This window comes from Acromyrmex echinatior, chromosome 2 (genome assembly GCF_024713525.1).
Source record: "Acromyrmex echinatior isolate Ae372 chromosome 2, ASM2471352v2, whole genome shotgun sequence".
Lineage (NCBI taxonomy): Eukaryota > Metazoa > Arthropoda > Insecta > Hymenoptera > Formicidae > Acromyrmex > Acromyrmex echinatior.
In genome coordinates this window covers 13986752-14009079 of record NC_141853.1, presented here as the reverse complement: position 1 = coordinate 14009079, position 22328 = coordinate 13986752, and the positions used below count along the sequence as shown (strand labels likewise).

General features: G+C 30.9%; 2 protein-coding genes across 3 annotated transcripts in view; one reads left to right on the top strand and one right to left on the bottom strand.

Annotated features, from left to right (window-relative positions):
• Nucleotides 1–12348, top strand: part of Hel89B (histone acetyltransferase 1) — an 18984-nt gene extending 6636 nt beyond the window's left edge. The window contains exons 8-15 of the mRNA XM_011057222.2: nucleotides 1–562; nucleotides 831–1119; nucleotides 1347–1642; nucleotides 1747–2060; nucleotides 3012–3762; nucleotides 3845–4108; nucleotides 4290–4931; nucleotides 5005–12348. Coding sequence (XP_011055524.2) covers nucleotides 1–562; nucleotides 831–1119; nucleotides 1347–1642; nucleotides 1747–2060; nucleotides 3012–3762; nucleotides 3845–4108; nucleotides 4290–4931; nucleotides 5005–5208 — 3322 coding nt within the window. The 3' untranslated portion in view covers nucleotides 5209–12348. The remainder of the gene's footprint in view (nucleotides 563–830; nucleotides 1120–1346; nucleotides 1643–1746; nucleotides 2061–3011; nucleotides 3763–3844; nucleotides 4109–4289; nucleotides 4932–5004) is intronic.
• Nucleotides 5574–22328, bottom strand: Agps (alkyldihydroxyacetonephosphate synthase). 2 transcript variants are annotated; one of them, XM_011057221.2, is made up of 6 exons: nucleotides 22098–22328; nucleotides 21363–21452; nucleotides 14275–14555; nucleotides 12643–12931; nucleotides 6954–7263; nucleotides 5574–6738 (listed from the first exon to the last, which is right to left on the bottom strand). In XM_011057221.2, the coding sequence occupies exons 1-6, from the start codon at nucleotides 22187–22189 to the stop codon at nucleotides 5965–5967; spliced, it is 1836 nt and encodes a 611-aa protein (XP_011055523.1). In that variant the 5' UTR covers nucleotides 22190–22328; the 3' UTR covers nucleotides 5574–5964. The 2 variants fall into 2 exon arrangements, with proteins under 2 accessions (XP_011055523.1, XP_087259576.1); XM_087403450.1 differs by having other exon boundaries at nucleotides 21363–21448; nucleotides 22098–22327.

Sequence of the window (22328 nt, the reverse complement as noted above, 5' to 3'; positions counted from 1 at the left end):
TGACAGATTATTGGCTTGTTTAAATGAATGCATGTACTACGATGAGATTGCTGCTTCCTTCACTCGATTGCTGCACGAAAGTCACGATTACATCGCAACTTTAAAACATTATAAATTAATGATATCATTTGAAATAGATTCATCCAGCGTGATGACTCTTGATCAGATCGCTGCACTGGCTAAGAGAAGACTTCCCGCCATTTGCACTGTTGGAACAAACGCAGGAGGAACTGAAAATATTAGTAGTTGTTCAATATCTTCTAGATTAAAACCTAAATTAATGGATAGTTTAGAGGAAAGGAGGCGAGCATTGGACATCGGAGCGACTACGATGGCGGCACAACAACAATCGTTGCATGTTATGTCAATGGCCGCGCTCGCTGGTGCCGCTACAATGTTACATATCCTTCCTGAATCTCCTCAACCACTTAATCCATTAGTAAAACCGTTAATGGAAGCTATAAAACGCGAGGAAAATGAGGAACTACAAAAACTGGCTGCAAAACATTTGTCTCATCTAATCGAGCTTTGTATCGATAGAAAACCATCTCCGAATGCAAAGGTTTGCATATAAAGTACATAAAATCATAAGGAATAAAAATATTAGGTGTTGGAATTAATTCGTAGCGTTTTACAAGTGATGGGAAGTACTTTCATTAATGTATTTTTTAATGCTCATGTGAAATAAATAACATTCTTTCATTAAAAACGCTACGAATTAATTCCAGCACCTAATAAATATGACATAAAGTATCTCAAAACTATCAAATAATTTTTTCCATTTCCTTCCCATATGCTACAAGATGTTACCAAATATTTACTTGTTACAGATTTCTACCAATCTATGTACATTCCTGTGTTCTGACCTTGAATTTACACCACGGGTATGTTGCGACACTGAAATTTATGATGGAATACTCACTTTGAATAATAGACAAAAACATGCTGAGAGAATAGCTTACAATCGTGGTGCAGGTAGTGGACTCGGCAGCGGTAGAGGTCCTGGTAGACCACCAACGACTGAGATTCCCCTTGAGGAATTACTCGCGTGTGAAGAACCAGAAGCCAAAGCTGCTAGAACACGTCGTCGCGGAGCTACATTTGCATTAACAGCTATAGGTATATATTAGCAATATTTAGAAGGATCATTTCTTAATCAAAATTAACTTAATGTTCAATTAAATGCAATTCTTTCTGATCTAATAAAAAAAGAAATGAGATACAAGGGAATCGATTAAATTCCAATTAATTAATTGTGTATAACTAATTTTAATGAGAACCCTCTGTAATAGTCTGTATGTAATATATGTAAATTTTATGTTTAAAATATTTCCATATTTTTGAAGCTACTCTCTTCGGTGCTCAATTACCTGATCGCTTACCTCAACTGTGGAATTTGATTTTACCGAACACACTAAAAGATGAAACCAAACAAGATAATATACAAGAGGATGAAGGAAATCTATTAATTGTCGGTCTACAAGTATTAGAAATCATGGCACCAAGTTTGGATAAATCTTTATTACCGCCTGTGTTAGAGGTTTTACCACGCTTATGCAGTCTACTAACGCATTCATACAAAACTGTTAGACACATGACCTCGCGATGTATAGCTATATTAGCTACTCTAGATACAGAGAAAGTAATTTTAAGCTTTATCAGATACATAGTAATAACGATAGACATAAATAATATAAAACAAAAAAGATTAAGAAGTTTTTATTTTTTTTTTATTTTTTTTTTTAGACAATGGTACACATATTACGCAGTGTTATGCCACTCTTGGACACAACTGGCAGTGAGAAGAGATGTTCTTCAGGCATAGTGGCACCGAACAAAGTCGATTCCGTACGCCAAGGAGCTGCGGAAGCTCTAACTTGTATCGTCGAAAACTTAGGCGTACATGTGGTGCCATATGCAGTACTCTTTATGGTACCTTTATTGGGACGTATGAGCGATCAAAATCAATCTGTAAGACTAGTTTGTAGCGCAACTTTCGCTACGCTTGTGCAACTGTTACCGCTAGATCCTGGCGCAATTGCAGATCCACCAGATCTAGTGTAAGTTATTCGTGCGAGATTATACATATAATTTTTGATAATATGTGTGATTGGTGTATACAATAATATTCCTGAAAAACAAAAAACGGATCATAACACAATCATTAAAAGTCACATCAATGATTGCTAATGTCGTCACGATATTATCGTTTTTTGAAATAGTGAATTCATGAATTAAGCACAAGTTACAAAATTTGAGTAATAATGACTGCATTTCGTTATTCACACACATGGTGCGCGCGCGCGCGCACACACTCAGCGATTACTGAAAATCTATAGTTCACGTTACATATACTATAGATTTTTAGTACTGGTAGTGAATAACGAAATAGTTATTAAGGTGATTCTTTAGTAAATCAAGTTATCATAGAAATGTATAATTTTTTTATATAATGAAGTTGAAGTACCGAAATTGACATGTGCAAAATTCTATGGTAGGTAAATAAAATAATAATAATAATAATAAAATAATAATAGTAGATAAAATAAGAGAGGAAAAATGTTAAAGATGTAATCTTTCACATATTACTTAATGACAGATAAGGCTCACAGACGCTTCTTTGACTAACTGCACATAAATCTTACCATAGACTTTTCTTAAAAACAAGATTATAGTAGTATAAAAAATAGTATAAAAATTACGATTTTAATAATCACAAAAAAGTAATAATAGGTCAATAGTCATTCTGGAAAGATATTTACGTGCATAAATTTGCATATAAATTTAACTTCGAATAGTTTTAATATTTTAAATTATTCAGATATTTGTAATTTTGGGCAGACTTTGGCGAAACACCTAAATTTTTGGCACTTTACTAAAGAACCACTTTAATTAACACAACTTAAAAGATATTCTAATATATCACTTTACTGACCAATCGTACATATTATTGAAAGTTCACATGGCATTTGAATTCAGTGTTCCTAAAGTGTTATGTAATATATGTACAGACAAGAAAAGGCACAAGAGAGAAAGTTCTTGGATCAACTTTTAAATCCTCATAATATTCCTGATACGGAGTTACCGATTTCTGTAGCCGCAGAATTACGTTCGTATCAACGACAGGGCTTAAATTGGCTCAATTTTCTGAATCGTTATCATCTGCACGGAGTGTTGTGTGATGATATGGGACTTGGAAAAACATTACAAACACTCTGTATCTTAGCATTGGACCACCATCGCAATTCACAGGCACCGACTAGTCTAGTTGTATGCCCGCCAACTCTAACCGGTCATTGGGTATACGAGGCTGAGAAATTCTTTAAAGTAAAGGATTTGTCAGTTATTCAATATGCCGGCACGCCACAAGATCGCGAGAAATTGCGTCTTCGGGTGCCACACCACAGGCTTGTAGTTGCAAGTTATGATATTGTACGAAAAGACATTGAATTCTTCGAAGCGCATCAATGGAATTATTGTGTGCTCGATGAAGGCCATGTAATAAAAAACGGTAAAACGAAAAGCGCCAAAGCCATGAAGCGATTGCATGCTAATCACAGGCTTATATTATCCGGCACACCTGTACAGAATGATGTACTCGAATTGTGGTCTCTTTTCGATTTTTTGATGCCAGGTTTCCTCGGCAGCGAGAAACAATTTGCCGCTAAGTATTCCCGTCCTATTTTGGCCTGCAGAGAGCCGAAGGCAGGACCAAAAGAACAAGAGGCTGGTGCTTTAGCTATGGAAGCTCTTCATAGACAGGTAATTTGTGTCCCCCATTTCCCCTGCCTTATTTTCATTAAAGTTCCTTAGTTTAAATTCTATCATGGTGATTCGATTATAGGTATTGCCGTTCTTACTGAGACGAAACAAGGAAGACGTGCTGCAAGATTTACCACCCAAAATCACACAAGATTATTATTGCGATTTATCGCCTTTGCAACGCATACTTTATGAGGATTTTCGCACTCGTCATTCCGCTCTCACTAACAATTCCTCGTCTTCTAACGATTCTCAAAGTAACGTGTTCGAAGCATTACGATATTTGCGTAACGTGTGCAATCATCCAAAATTGGTGTTAAGTCAAGGGCATCCATTGTATCGAACAGTATGTAAAAAACAAATATTTAAAAAAATGTATTAAAAAATTATTTAAAGAAAAATATGTGTGTGTGCGTGTGTATGTGTGATATCTTGTTTTACAGTCTTATATTTTTCAATTTTTTTCATCTGATTTATAAAATCTGTAATAAATTTTATCCTATATAATTTTTCTATGATATTTCCAGGTGTGTGATATGTTGAAGCAGCAACAAAGCACTTTGGCAGAAATTGAGCACGGCGCCAAGTTACTTGCATTGAAACAATTGCTATTAGATTGTGGTATCGGACAACAGCAACAGCAGCAAACTCGCAATTCCTCTATCGCTGTGAATCTTACCGCAGAAAGCGCTCATTCCCAGGAACAGCAACTAGTGAGCCAACATCGTGCTCTAATTTTCTGCCAATTGAAGGCAATGTTGGACATTGTGGAGGAAGATCTACTTCGCACGCATCTGCCGACAGTAACATATCTCCGTCTAGATGGCAGTGTGCCAGCGGCGCACAGACATTCTGTCGTAACGCGTTTCAATGCTGATCCATCGATAGATGTTCTTCTGTTAACCACTCAAGTCGGTGGTCTTGGATTAAACTTGACGGGAGCAGATACGGTCATATTCGTGGAGCACGATTGGAACCCTATGAAAGATCTCCAAGCAATGGACCGCGCGCACCGTATAGGACAGAAGAAAGTAGTCAACGTATACCGGTTAATTACTAGATCGACAGTGGAGGAAAAGATCATGGGGCTTCAAAAATTCAAACTTCTCACTGCAAATACAATAATATCGACAGAGAATGCTTCTTTGGAAACCATGGCTACTGATCAAGTAATTCAACAATTAATATTTAATATCAAACTATCAAAATTCGCGTGATGTAAAATTAATATAATTTCCTTAGTTGTTGGATCTGTTCTCGTTGGATAACGGAAAGGAGAAAAGGATGGATCATCAAGAGGACACTATTTCGTCAAAACTTCCTGGCCTACCGGGTATTAGCCGTTCTGTGCTAGATATCCTACCTGAACTCTGGGAACAGCAGCAATACGACGACGAATATGATCTCGACTCATTTTTGTCTACTCTAAAGGCTGATAGCCAGTAAGCTTACCAGTACCTTGATAAATCATTCAATATAGATTTAGAGCTCGGTAAGTTTTTCGTGTAGCTCAAAGCTAGCACATGATATCGAATGAAAAATATTGTAGAAATCGGATCCAGTTGTTAACTCTTGGTTGCGTAATAGTTTAGCATATCTCAATGGCCAAAAGCGATCATTTATATAATTTGCGTAATAATAAAAATTACGTAATAATAAACGCTTAATTAAGAGTTAACAAGTCTAGCTCTGTTGCAATAGAAGAAATCATTAAGTCTTACAATAAGAAAAATGACATCAGCGTACCTAAACTCAATCTATATGATAGTAAGTAAGGATAAATTAAGGTATCTGCGTAAGGTAAACGTGTGTTTTGTTTAGTTGTAATAATTTATAAAAATGCCGATACAATTACAATTCCGCATTTGTACCAAATGACGTCATGGTGCATAATTATTTATAATGTATATTGTACTAGTCTTTTTTTCTATATTATCATGCCGAATCAGCAAACAACAATACCAGTTGCTTCGTATTTGCTATCTACGTGCATTCTCCGTTAATGGGAAAATTATATTTTTCATTAGAAAAAACATTACACAGAACAATCTTAATAAATTGATAAGATTTGTAACTTTTGATTGAAAGTGTACGAAATCACATCAATTTACTATAAAAACTTTTCAATTATTTAAGATATCGGCACTAACGGAGTATGGAATAACTCTATAGATTCTGCACTGTCGCACATAAGATTTTAATTCACAATTTTGATTTATTTCCTGAAATCATATTACCCGCTGCGAATATATTATGTGGATCCAAGTGCGCTTTAGTCGCTTGATAAAGAGAAACACCCGCCTCCCCAACAGCTTCAGGATAAAACGACGCACGTATTTTCCCTACTCCATGGTGATGGGAGAGCGAGCCACCATTAGCGAGTATTTCCTCCCGCGCTGCATGCTCAATAGCTTCATAAATTTTCACAGAATTCTCCATATTTGAACAGCCAATTGCCAAATAAAAATACACGCAACAACCCACGTCATAGGTCTGCGTGACGCGACAGGAAATAAAATATTTACGAATACCGTGCACCTTGCAATCTCTGGCCACGCGAGACTTTACATTTCTGCATAGTGATAATGCACGATTCCAAGAAACGGAAGTCTCGAATGATTCTGCTAATACGTTATACTCTATTCCAAGGTCACGGATGTATGCTATCACGAATGTTAACATGTAACCTCGTTCACCGTTCGCTTCGCCTGCCGGTATGCCACCGTATTTATTAGCTATCTTGTAAATTTTTCGTTCCTGAGCCGCAATATCCTCTGCCACATCACCCTCCATCAATAGTGTGGCCACGCATATCTGATCCCATTGGAAACCTTTTATTCGAGTGATATACATATGTTTTAGTCCTTGCAGAATCAAACCGCCCCAACTAGACTCCGGGCGTAGAGTTTGCCCCATTTGGAACTGCTCGTTGTCCATTAAGCGTATGCTGGCAGGTTGACACCGTTCCTTCGCAATCTATAAATACATTCATAACAGAATTACATTCTTTTATTGATCTTGTACGAGATGGATCGTATTCCTTTACTGTGTACATGAAAACAGACGTACATACAATAGCTGTCTTTCGTCGGCTTTCTTTTGTCATAATATTTGTATTGGGCAAGTGTTAACAAAGGAACACGGTCCTTACCGGTTGACTTAATGTAAGTGTCAACATAAAGCATACGCACCTCTCGCAATGCATAAACACCGCTCAGAAAATGCGGGAATACAATACTGCCGTATTTCACTATTCGTGGTAAAGGTCGTATCTTTAATACAATCTCCGTGATAATTCCTAACGTTCCTTCGCTGCCGAGTATTACATGATCAAAATCCGGGCCACAAGATACGCGAGGTACCAGATTACCTCTTTCTAAAGTGATAACAGGATCCTCTATTCTTCCAGTGACCATTCGCAATCGCACGACCAAATCTTCGATGTTACCATATGTGTTCTTTTTCATACCGCTTGCCCTAGTCGCCACCCATCCACCTAAACTATTCGAGACAAACTATTTTCAGCTTCTGTACATTCGAAATTTTGTTTCTTACATTTGAAGAATTACATTTGAAGATTTTAAATACTGATTATATTAAACACAATGAATTTCTCAACGGCATATACCATAACGCAGGATGTTGGCAGCTAATATTTTATATTTTAATCACATAACAATTAAATAAATAGACGTTTCGATCTTAAATTAGATCATCTTCAGTATTATAAAATTCCTTCATCTAATTTACACATAAAAATACATTCTCACACGCAATCAAGAAATGATATTCATAAAAAAACAAATGAATGCTATTAACATACAAAATGATACAGAGCGATTACAGATATATTTTCCTTTACTTAATATAGCTTCCCTCACGTAACTCCGGCGTTATTCTCTCCATTAGTTTTTTTACAAAAATTGTTTATAAATGGACTGTCATGATTTGAGTTGAACATAAAGGCTTTATTAGTTAATTCGTTATAACAAGTTTATCACCTCCTGATAAGATTCACGGAGATTATTGTACATAGGTATTATATTATTGTCATTTTATTTTAATTATAAATCATTATTAATGTAAGAATATTCATTCCATACACATTAGAATCTGGAAATTATGTGTGGAATAACTAAAGATGAGCAGTGGGAGTATTCGACTGAGTTTAACAATAGACAAATTATCAGGAAATAGAATACGATACAATAGTTGACTAACTTCTTTTTTAAAATTCTCTTTAGAAAGTCTACTTGATGTTAACGTGCGTTCTTTTGAATTAATTTTATAATGCGAGATATAAAACTCTTGGTTGCGTTGTGAGAATGTCAATTCTTATGCATAAATTTGGATGAAGGATTTTTGTAATACTGAAGATGACTTAATTTAAGGTCGAAACGTCTATTTATTTAATTATTATGTGATTAAAATATAAAATTAGCTGCCAACATCCTGTGTGTGGTGTATGCCGTTGAGAAATTCGTTGTGTTTAAAAATTTTACTACGTATCGACTTTGATTGATTATATTATTCAGGACTAAGTTATAAATAAAAAAATGAAGTTTATTAGATACACATATATTTTTGTTAATTTAATTTAAATTTTCAAAAATATTGATTGACATTCCGTATTTCGAATTGAAGTTACAATCATGTCTTATATCTTGAAAAGTGTTATAGTATTATTTAACTTTAATCAAATATAATTCGATTCTCTATTTTGTGTTTTGGTTCCATTATATGACACAGGATCTCTTGTATTTTGTGCAATCAGGTTATATTTTACAAATAGTACTTAGCCCTGAATCATTGAAGTATATACACATTTATATAAATAACAAAATGTTGACTACAGTTTTTCTGATACGATAACAAATATTATGAATGAATACAAAAATTAAATAAGCTTTATTGTATGTACGTGGCGATATTTTATAGCAATTTTTTCAATGTGGAGAAAAATGACTTTTTGTTTGCTTTTTATGCTATACATTTAAAATAATTTGCACTCTAAGCTGAAAAATTAATATTGAGTTTTGTAAGAAACGTAATCAAAAAGTATGTTTTATCACAAATATTATCACATATCAATCATTATTGCATATACAGGGTGATTTTAACATATTTCATCACACATCATGAGCAGGTAGAGTGAATCGAACTGAGTTGAAAAAGCCTCTACCTCTTGCAATTTTCGCAATAGTTAACAAGATATTAATTACTAAAAATTGCCAAATATTAGTCTTGAATATTTTTTTATTCAAATACTATCAACTTTACAGAAAAGCTGCAAGAGACAAAAATCATTTATTTTCTTCTCATAAAGTTCTAAGAATTTTTTCAGAATTTTTTATCAACTTTTTAGTACTGCATTTTCTTATTTTTACGAACATGAGAAAATAAGGTATTAAAAAATTCTCAGAACTTTATGAGAAGAAAATAAATGATTTGAGTAAAAAATTATTCAAGACCAATATTTGATAATTTTTAGTAATTAATATCTCGTTAAGTATTGCGAAAATTGCAAAATGATAGAGGACTTTTCGACTCAGTTTTCGATTCACTCTACCTGCTCATGATGGATGACAAAATATCATATATTAAAATCATTCTGTATATAAATGTTTTATATATATATATATATATATATATATATATATATATATATAGCATATTATGTAACAAACGTTATATAAGCACCTGCTTCTTTCCATTATGATATACCTGATGTTCAAAATAAAGCATTACAAATTTTTAATGAAAACACAGCATTATCGAGACAAATTGTTCAGACAAAAATTGTAACATTCAAAAAAGTTCTATTTACTAATTTTATCAGTTTAACCTTGAATAGTCGCCAAGGTCAGATCAAGATCACATCGATTTTTTTAAATAGAACATCCTACTTTTATTTTCAGAATCTAATAGCTGATATTGCGAGTTTTTCAAAACGCTATAAGAAAAAATTTTTTATTAAGTACTTTTTAAGTACGATGCTTGAAAGTTACAGTAGCGCCAGCATTAACATTACTCAAGATGTTCGATTGATAGCTAAAACATTTATCAAGATCAAGACGATTGAAGATTATTTTTCTTATTTTCATTTTTGCATTAAAAATTAATTTGTACATAAAAATGAAAATAAGAGCTACAACCTCCAATGGCTTTGATCTTGATAAATGATATCCAGGATATGATCTTGAACAACATTCAAAAAGTTTTAGTCGATCGAATTCATCATAATTCGAAAAGTACTCAATAAAAAATAATTTTATTATAGTGTTGGAAAGCTCTCGACATTGGCTATTAAATTCTGGAATCAATAGTAGGGTGTTTCATTTTAAAAAAAAATCGACCTTGACATGACCTGACAACGCAAAAGTCAAACTGATAAGATTAATAAATGGATCTTTTTGAACCCCCCACAACTCTGAACAATTTTTCTCAATAATGCTGTGTTTCCGAGATAAAAATTTGAAACGCTGTATTTTAAACATTCGTTATAGTACATACATATACAGAATGTCCTAGAATGACTGTCAAATATTATATACTAGAACGGACTAAACTAAATCGAAAAGTTCTCTATCATTTTGTAATTTTCGTAATAGTTAACAAGATATTAATTACTAAAAATCGCCGAATATTTTCAATAATTTTTTACTCAAGTGCTACAACTTTACAGAAAAACAACAAGAGACAAAAATTGTTTATTTTATTATAGAGTTCTGAGAACTTTTTAAGAGTTTTTTAGTACCGCATTTTCTGTTGGTCAAAATAATTACCAATATATATATATATATAAGAAAATGCAGTACTAAAAAGTTGATAAAAAAATTCTGAATAAAATCTTGTACAAAAAGAAAATAGACAATGGTTGTCTCTTGCTGTTTGTCTATAAAATTAATAGTACTTAAAAAAATTATTGAAAACCAATATTCGGCTATCTTTAGTAATGAATATCTTGTTAACTATTGCGAAAATTGCAAAATGGTAAAGTAAACTTTTCGACTAGCAAGTTTAGTCCGCTCTACCTGCACGAAATATTTGGTGGTTATTCTGTGACATTTATTGATATAAGATCAATATAATAATATTTTATCGATATGAGATAAGATCTATAAGATCAACTTAATTTTAGCTCTTTTTATTTCGAGATTTAAAGTTTGAGATTTTCATTTAAAAAATCAAGTTGATCTTGTAATGATCCCTGGATTGAATTTGACTCCATGATAGCTTATTTGAACATAGAATTTTCTGCTCTTTTCATTTCTGGAGTAAAAAATAGGGGTTTCCATTTAAAATAACCAGTTATAACAATTGCTTGGCGGATGATCAATATTAACGTCAAACAAAGCACTTCTAGTTGATTTGTTAATTTTCAAGTCCCATAACTTGTAACGTACTCAATGAAAAAATATTTTATTATAGTGTTTTAAAAAGATCTTGATGTCAGCTATATGAATATAAAATAAAAAATTGGGGTTTCTATTTAAAAAATTTTAAGTAACTTTGACTTTAAGGACATCTCTCTCTAGATCAACCAAAGTCATCACTTTCTTTCCCCCTAGTAACTGAGCAACTTTTATATAAAACACTTTTCTGTATCTTTTATATTTTTCGAGATATTTCAATATATCATTTAAGATTACTTAGAGTGCGTATAAATAAAGAGTGATGTCAATTAATCGAAAATCGCTATTTGGTGTCCTACATCTAGGATATCTATATAACGCAATTCCTCGTCTTAATTTCTTCTTTCTTTAACTTATCTTCTTTTTAATTAACAGTAAGGACACTTAATAGCGGAACCAATGAGCATTAGACACACGCATTGGCGCCACTCTCTTTATATCCACTCTAAGATGACTCATTCTGTAGGGTGTTTGATAAATAACAAAAAGTAAAACTCTAGTATAAGATAGAGTAAACTAAAATAAATTGAAAAGTCCTGTACTATTTTACAATTTTTATAATAGTTAACAAGATATTAATTACTAAAAATCATCGATTTTCAATATTTTTTTACTTAAGTACTATCAATTTTACAAAAAAACAGCAAGTGATAAAAATTGTTTATTTTCTTCTCATAGAGTTCTGAGAATTTTTTCAGAATTTTTTCCGCATTTTCTCATGTTGGAAAAAATAATTGCCAATAAGAAAATGCAGTACTAAAAAAGTTGATAAAAAAAGTTGTTATTTTTCTGTAAAGTTGATAGTACTAGAGTAAAAAATTATTGAAAACCAATTTGATGATTTTTAGTATTGATATCTTATTAATTATTACGAAAATGATAGAGGATTTTTCGACTCAGTTTAGTTCACTCTATCCCTATACGCGAGTTTTATCAAACACTATATATATACAATAACTGTTTAATGTTCACTAATGTCGTCATGCAATATGCTGCAAGTTAGACTACTAATTGATTATTATTCGCATGTAATCTAAACAGCTTTTTTTTAATTATTGTGATTTTACATCTAAATATGTGTTTTGTACCTCTCTTCAAAGTGTCTATTATTACACTCCCACATCTTTATCATATTATGTATCTTAATAAATAAAATTAATTTTGTACGAAATTACAATTTTAATGCATTTTATGAATTCAAATTTAAAAAAAATTCTAATAATATTTATATTTTGAGCACGAATCGTTTGTCAATCGAATCCATGTTAGTCAAGATTAACGCAAATAATAAGAAATAATTTATATTCAATATTAAAGTTCAATTAAATTTAAGTATATAGAAAACGAAAGAAATTCATTAATAAAATAAAATTTTGTACTGAGAGTATTTACTTTAATGTAATATATATCGCAGATAAAGACTTGATTTTATAAATACTCTAATCAGAAATTATATTTTGCGTACCTGGAGAATTCGTAAGAATCAGGCTCGTGGCCACATGTGAATCCTTCAGTGCGAAGCAACCGTTCCAAATCTTGACCAATGATGCCCGATTCACAGCATATCAACAAATTGTCCCTATCTATCCATAATATTCGATTCATTTGCGATGTATCCAATGAAATTATCGTTCGACGTTCATCCGGAGGACAACACGCTGCACGGCTAACACTAGTTCCACCACCGAAAGGTATGCAAACAATTCCATAATGTGCACATATATTGACAATCTTGATAACATCCTCATGGCACTCTATAAGCATGAATATTAATAGATATTACTCTGCAGTAAAGAAATTTTTCTGCGAAATGAAAAAAGAATAAAAAAACAAACTCATCCATAAAATTTACAAAGTAATTATACAAAACTCATTTTATTTACATTATTAACATTATTTATATTTCATTTCGGTTTTCATCACCTCGATCTGAATGCGCAATCAATCACATATTCGTAATAATATACATAATATTACATAATTAATCTTCCAGCGGGCGCGCACGTGTTTTCTGTACACGCCGGTTTTATGAAGAGGATACTAAGGCTAATTATTATTTTATAATGTGCTTTTTGTTTTCTGTTTCTTGCTGTTTGTCTCTTGTCTTATTGACCAAAAAGGCAAGAGACAAACAAAGACAAACAACAAGAAACAGGAAACAAAGAATTAGCTTAAGGGTATTAAGATAAAAATATCGAAAAATTAATAGTTCACGAGATATTTTTTTTATACTTTATTCTGATAAGCTTTAAAAAGATACGGAAAAATGGATAATTTTTTAAATAAGGAATTGTGTATTTTCTTTACCCCAATTGATTCATATCATTACTCTGTTCATAGAAGTATTGAGATACGATTATAAAAATATTAATTTACGAGTTATTTAACATTTTATGTCAATATGTGTTAATATTTTTCGATACTTTTATATTAATACTTTCTATATATATATACGCAGAATAACCACAGATATCATATTATGTGAAACAAATTATATTTTAAACTATTTTAAAAAAAAAAGTTGATCTTGAAATAGCCGAAGTTGCATACTTTCTAAAAAAATATCTGACTGCCTTACTAATTACGCAATTTTAAGTTCAAAACTTTTTTACTTCTTGACACACATGTATTATTTTATTTTGTGAATATATACTAATTTTCTAAGACTTCTGACTGGAATTCATTGTCTCACTATCATCGATATTTTGTCTGACAAAGTTATTAATATAAGAAATGAAGTTGGCGACCGAGAAAATTCTAACATTCAGCCTATAAATCATAATTATAGATCATATACACTCATATTATAGATCTTTTATACACGCTCAATTGCTTTCTTAACTCTTATATACCCTTCACATTTTCGTATTGTTTTTCAAAAACTAAAAATCCTACATTTCTTGTTGTTTGAAATTTGTTAAATTGTTCTCATGAACACGTTTTCTCTACAACCTCTCTAAGCAATATTATCTCATTATTAAATATTCTTTGAAGATCAGTGTTGTATATATATATATATGTACATTTTAATAGGTATGATCAAACTCCGCTTATTTATTGCAGTTTTTATGACAATGATCAAAAAGTATCAACTTACTAGGCCATAGGACAATATCCGGTATCCTTTGGAAAGAGCTACACTTTAAAAGATAAATTTCTCGCAATGTATGACCGTGTGCTCGAAATAGACGATCGACATCATCGGTAGAATAATCGATCATCAGTTCCTTAATCACTTCCAACAATTCTGCAGAAAGAATTGGTTCTGGAATATGCTTCGGTAAATTTTGGAATGTCTGCTTCATGTTCCATGTTACATCAAAAGTTGTTTCACACCATTTTGTGAAATATGGCAATTCCTGGTTTCCAATGGGATATCTAAAAAAATATATAAATATAAAATTAATAAATTATTGTTTTGCGTAATACGAGCCAATCCACATGTAAAATTAATACCGTTTACACTTGGGAAATTGACATCTGCGTAGAATATATTCTTACAAATTTACAGAATTGGAAAGCGTTACTTTTTTCGCTACTTTTCCGTTACTTTTCGTAATGATGTTGCAATTTTTTATAACTAAACGCTAAAGCTGATTCTACAATGTATAATCTACAATCTATTCTACAATGAGTCGGTAGTCAGTAGTCCTAAGTCTTATCGGTGAATCGATGAAGTTGATCAACAGCCAACCCGTATAACTAAGACTACCGATTTTCTTAAGACTGATCAAATTCGACTTTATTCCTTCCCATTAGTCGAATTAAACGACTCGTTGTATAATTAACAATTAGTAGATGCGAAAAATCATAGTTATCTATTTAGGTTAAAACTGGTTAAGATTTCCGACTACCAACTCATTGTAGAATCAGCTTAAGGTTGTGCTAAGATTGGAAAAGTCAATTTTTCTAATCTTATCACAACTTTAGCGTTTAATTATAAAAAATTCCAATGTCATTATGAAATTATTTATTATGAAAAGTAATGGAAAAAGTAACGCTTCCGAACTCTGCAAATTTAAACGCTGTATTAAGAAACCGCTGTCAATGGGAATTAGATATTTATATATGGTGTCCGATGAGAACTTCTGCCAAATGCTTTTTGTAGATAGAGATTAATTAAACTAAGTCGAAAAATCCTCTACCATTTTGCAACTTTCGCAATAAAACAAGATATTTTACGAGATATTAATTACTAAAAATTGTTGAAAATTGATCTTCAATAATTTTTTACTCAAATATTATCAACTTTACAGAAAAACTGCAAGAGACAAAAATTATTTATTTTTTTCTCATAGAGCTCTAAGAATTTTTTCAGGATTTTTTATCAACTTTTTAGTACTGCATTTTTTTATTTTTGCTAGAGTGTGACCAAAACTTTTATCGAAATTGAACCGAAATACTCGACTATATATCAATTTCAATCGAAATCGAAACCAAAATTTAAAAAATAGGAGAATCCTATAAAGATCATTTGCATAGACATGTCCATATATCATATATTTTTTTTTTATATTAGGTGTTGGAATTAATTCGTAGCGTTTTTTAATGAAAGAATGTTATTTATTTCACATGAGCATTAAAAAATACATTAATGAAAGTACTTCCCATCACTTGTAAAACGCTACGAATTAATTCCAACACCTAATAAATATCATAATTTATTGAAATAATAATTAAATTTCGGCCGAAATCGAAAACCGAAATTTTGGTTGTGTCAATTTTGATCAAAGAATATAAATATTTTTTCTTCATAAATGTCATAATTTAATTAAATGAATTTATTGAAACAATAATATTAAGAAAAGCTATATGATTTCAGGCAAAACTAACACGTAAATGTTCGTTTTTATTTTCGATAAAAGTTTCAGTCGGATTCTAATTTTTACCAACATGAGAAAATATGATATTCAAAAATTCAAAAAAAATTCTGAAAAAATTCTTAGAGTTCTATTAATTAATATAAATTTTTGTCTCTTATAGTTTTTCTGTAAAGTTTTAAAATTTGAGTAAAAAATTATTGAAAACCAATTTTTGGCAATTTTTAGTAATTAATATCTTGTTAACTATTGCGAAAATTGCAAAATAGTAGAGGATTTTTTTACTCAGTTTAGTCCGCACTATCTGCCCATAAAATATTTGGCGATTATTTTAGGACACCCTGTAAATATAATTATATATATTATATATATCACATGATTACTTATTTTCTTCTTTGTATGACCAACTATATCAACGATGCTAAGGAAATTCACATTTTTTGTTTTTATTAATTATTAATATAAGTATTTATAATTGTTTCAAAAAAATTACGAAATAGTACATAAGTAATATCTTAACTATTCAGTATATAACTATTCGAAATTATTAGTAGCAGTCACTCTAAATTCATTATGCTCACATTGAAATATTAAGACTTACTAATATTACTTACTTATCTGTAAGACTTATCTACGCGCACCGTTGATAATTTCTTTATCGTGATAAACAAATTTTAAATTTCAAAATTATAATTTAGTAAAAAGTATCTGGGAAAAAATGTTATATGGACATATCTTATATGTAATTGTATACAAAATGTCAATTTTTTACATATTATGTAAATATATATTTTTATAATTATATATTTAAATATATATTTTTTAATTATGATACATTTTTTCCCGGATAGGAATTAGTAATTTAAATTTATAATTATGTGTGTGTGTGTGTTGTATTTTATAATGATTAAAATTTTGATTTCTTATTAAATGTTGTAGAATGTGTCATCATTAAAATATGTCAGTTTATTATTTACAAATGTAACGTTCTATTAATGTAAGGTGACCAAATAAGACTTGCAATGCAATGCAATTGCTCAATGCACTAAAAAAAGAGAACGAACAATAAAATAGAAGTAGACATTGTTTATCCGAGATTCTGTATTATTTTATATTCCTTTTAAACTTCTTTTTTAAATTAATTTAGACGGTACGAGCAAAATTTATGTAAAGAGCACGGATGGTCATTAATTAATGTAATAAACAAAAAATTGTGAAAAATTCTATAATTAATATACAATATTTTTGAAATAATTATATTATTAATTTGAATAAGAATGATATTCTGTGTTTTCTTCTTTTTGAGATTTTAAGAATTTATAAAACAAGAGCTTTGAATTCGTTGGCGAAAGTCTCACTCACAAACAAGTGTAAATAAAAGGTGCGCTATAAGATATCGCAATATGCATTAACATATACGTAAGTGGATAAACATAGCTAGTTAAAACACAGTTAGACATGAGAAACGGGACAAGAGGATTTCAACATTCAATACGTACACTTTAACGAGCTAAAAATTTCTCAATGCTACAAATATTGTTGAAATCTTTAACTAGTGATGAATAATTAAATAAATTATTAAAATCGAGTAAAGAATTTTATATTAAATAAATAAAAAGAGAGAGATCACAAAATAACTACTTAAAAAATTGAGAATCGAAAATTATTCCTAATTTAATCAATAAAAATCAAAGATTACATAAAATATATATGGCTTACGAGTCGAATAAAACATATTTTCTATATTTGGTTTTTTTCACGTTCTTTATCACATAGCTTCTTGTGTGTGTGTGTGACAGCCTTCAATAAATAAAAATATATCTCTAATTCTTTATAATAATAATAATAAATTCTTATGTGTTATCATTTAAATCATAAAATTCGTCTAATTGTAAGTAGCCCGACTACTGCACACGCTTAAGTAAATTTGTCAAGTATGTATGACAAAACTGCATAGTTATTTTGTCTTGCGTAAGTAACTGGAGCGAATATGAAAATTCATTCGATTTAAATACTTGCGCCAAATTGACTTGCAGAAATAAAAACCGTATATACGGTATGGCACGCTCAGAATCCTGCATATTATAAAAACCTTTTAAAATCTAATCAAATTATTTGTTCGCGTATTGCTTGCACTTAGCATCTTCGTCTTCTCTTTCTTTTCAACGCCTGAATATATATTTTAAATGCAAAAATTTTAGAGGATTTTAAGCAACGCGAACAGACCTCCGAGTTTAAATCGCGATATTGTAGAGCTGCAAATACGTATTCGCACAAGCACGCTTATGCAAGTTTATTAGAACTGCAGATAACGAGAGATAACACGATTGCACAATTATCGCAAATACAGTAAGTGTACACACGTTCCGACAAACGTGCACAAGTATACGTGACAAGTTATTTGACAAGCTACGTGTACAATCGGCCTAATGATAATTATTGAGTATTTATATAAATCAATTCTTCTTATTTAATTATACTTAATTAATGATTCAAATGGAACTATTAATTAATATAATTAAAAAACAATTAAAATTCCTTATATCCAAATTATTAATAAATAAAATACAATTAAAAGCTAATAGGAATCATCAAGAAATCACCATTGAAAATGATGACAAACAATCTTAGAAGTTTATTTATAGGTTGAAAAAATTTTTAATTTATTTCAGATCTAACATATAAGACTCTCAATTACAGTGACGGTGTATTATCTAGTGCAATCTTTCTAAGATCTACAAGCTGGATCATCCTCTCAGAGTCATCGTCTCGTCTATTGACAGCCCTTTTTATATGTTAGCTACTTTTTTACACAAGATAATTATTAAAAGCATTCCAATGGCACATAGCCATATTAAAAATAGCTTGATTTAATTAAGAATCTCAATGATAAACAATTTGACAATGATATGATTTTGATTTTACTGAATGTTTCGTCCTCGAAAACTGAGTGTGTGCTGGCTAAATTTAATTCAGTACATTCCAGAGTTTAATTCACAATGGAAATAGATGACAAAGAAATTAATTTTTTGGACTCCACTATTGTTGACAATTGTTATATTAAGTTTGATATCACAAGCACGCGTTCTCGGGGAAACATCTTAATTTTAATTCTTAGCATCCTCTCTCACAAAAAAGAGGCACGATTATTAGTCTAGTTGACAGATTCTTTCTCGTATTTAGAATTTCATAAAAAGAATTTTGAATATGTAATAAAAATTTTACTAATAAAAATTGACAATAACAAAGGAAGGAAGGACTTTTGATTTTAATAAACAATAAATATAATAAAGATATGTAAGAGTCTAAATTACAAATTTTATGTTGAAGAAAAAGATATAAAGTATATTACATCTTTTAATAAATATTATTATAATCTATAATCGAATAAAATTATTACATGTTTCGATCTTTCAATTAGGCCCTCTTCAGATATATAATAATGAAAAACGCAGTTTTTCCAAGATGTTACCAAGATCATAGTATTAAACATGGAAATCATTCATGTATACGTATTTCGAAAGACGAATTGAAAGTTCCGGAAGAACGGAAATTGCTCGCCAAAAGATTGGACGACCGATTGAGAAAAATTTTTTGATGTTCTAATAAAAATATCAATTTAATTAATTGTCTTAAGTTAAAAAATAAGCAAATACGTCACCTCAATAGAAAACTCATCAATCTGATCGTGAAGTGTTATATCGATACGTTTTGACGAATATCGTATCATCGAAATATAACACAACACTTCTGACCAGATTAGTTTTTTCTACTAAGATGGCGTATTTATATCTCGATGGTGCCTTATATTTTATTTTTAATACTATTTCAAAAAAGGTTAAAACAATTGACAAAAATTGAACTATTCAGACTAGTAATTCCACAGAAAAAAACTGGAAGAAAATGTTATGATTCACGATTTCATTTATATAGAGTCGGTTTCGAAAATTTAGACATATCATAGTTATTTCGAAATTGTCATTTTTAGTCTGAATAAATTATCTTGTTTTATCAAAGCATAGAAAGATCCCCTATTATCCAATTCTTCTTAATTGATGAATATTATCACGTTACGAAAACTAACACGTTTCAGCATTAGTCGCATTTAGTCGCGAAAAGTAACATATTTCGCTTTATAAAACTAATATGTTTGAACGTTTTACTACGAAGAATAGCACGTTTTCCTTTAAACTAATACGTTCCACGAAACTAACATTTCAGCGTTGAAAGATGACTAATTTATTTGCTAATGTATTCATTAATTCGTTTGTAAACTCAAATTATTGATTTTCGCGGCAAAAACGGAAACATAACGTTCGTCAAGTTCGTTAAGTTTTTCGTAGGACAAATGAAACGTGCTATTCTTCGTAGCAGGCTACTCTTCAATATTATATTGAACAATCTGACAGACAGTTGAAGATCAGAATTTCCGAATAAAAAATCACATCAAGAGAATTATCATTAATTCTGTTGTGACTATTCACTGTTTTATACAATTCGGTCATGATTTTAAGTGCAGAAAGATAGAAATTCTAGAAATTCTGTGGAGAAAAAAACATTAAAAAACGCTTAATTTTGAATGATTAATATTAAACGATAAAAACGGCAATTTGAATACGCGGACACGGAATTATTTATAAACACCAAGTGTACCACTGTTACTTAAATTCGTAATATTGTTTTTATTTATGACTTGGATTTTTCCGGACTTGAGCATTTCGTTTAAAATATTGTCATTACTTCACATGTAATTGTAAGGGTATATCCACACAAATATATATTATACTTTGCATAGTCACATAAATAATGTATAAAAATTAACCAATCATATTTTTATCATAAAGATGTATGTAAAATTTGGATAATTTTCTATAGGCATATGTTTATGCAAATTTTTGTGGATATATATCCTAATACCCATATTCATTGTCAGGTCTTACATTTAAAGTTCCCTTAAATTTATCTTTAGATGCTCTACAAATTATTTTGGCTGTGTTTATTCCAAAATTCACTACTTAGTGCTGAAAATGTATAGTATACGTAACATAAATTGTAGAGTTTCAGCGCTGACAGTGAAGTTTGGAACACACCTTATTGATTACTATCTAAAGAATTTAAGGAAATCTAAGGTATTAGGATATATATCCACAAAAATTTGCATAAACATATGCCTACAAATAATCCGACTACTTAAAACTCACTGATAAAAAAATTGACATGCCTTAAATTAAAGACCTCGCATTACCGCAGCGGTGAAAGGAAATAATGTTGTTTTCTCGCTGTGCATTAAACAGCAATTATATTTGACAGAATATATCGAATGTATCGATCAACATTTTTAAATAGCAAGGTATACGAAACTCACCTGTTACCTGTAAACTCGATTATATTTTTGTCATTAATACGAAAACCAGAATCCTTGTAGCCCCAGCCGTCCCATTTTAATAACTGCTGCCTTAAACATCAACAATAATGTACACGTGAGTAATCCCGAAAATTAAATATAATTATATCTCACGACATTCATAACTCGAAATGCTCGAAATATTTTCAATTCGTGTTTGCTGCGCACATTTTTGTCATGTGACCGAGCGCCGAAACTGAAACGCGATTTTTCAAAATTTGCGCACGTTATTTCTTCTACTTAGCATTATTCCACCCACTAGATTCAATCACTATAATTATTATTAAAGCGGATCAATGAGAAAAAAGAATATGTATTTATTCACGTAGACATTAACGCAACAATAATTAAGAAGACAAGGAAAATCTACTTGAAAAACGAATACGGAATAAATTTTATTATTGATCAACATTACAATTGAGCGTACAGTTCGCGTTTACAAAGATATCATTTGAGTCGCGGGGGAGTCACGACGTGACGTCAACAATAAGTCATTGCGAAATTTTATACACGTAAAGTGTACACAGCTGCAAGAGGTGTGGCCGATCGCGATTGAATGTACGCGCGTAGCCGGCATGGGCACAATTGCCATTATTGCATGTATATGCGTATATATATGTGTATATATAGGGCGCATCTGTTCCTCGTGAATCAGTCCCGAGGAGCGAGTACCGGCCGAACGTACGTGAAACAGACCTGATTTTCGGCACGGCGCTCTCAAACTCGATCGGTTCGTTCGCGCTTGCCTTTTCCGCAGTCGTCCTATTCTTCCCTTGCTCCTCAGACATATTCACAATGTAAAGTGCTTAAACTCGCTTGAGAAGTATCGCGAGGGAAATAAACTTAGAGTTAACTAAGAAATAACCCTAAAACACACGGCGACGACTCCGCATCCACTATTGACACGCGCACCGGCAAACCAAATTT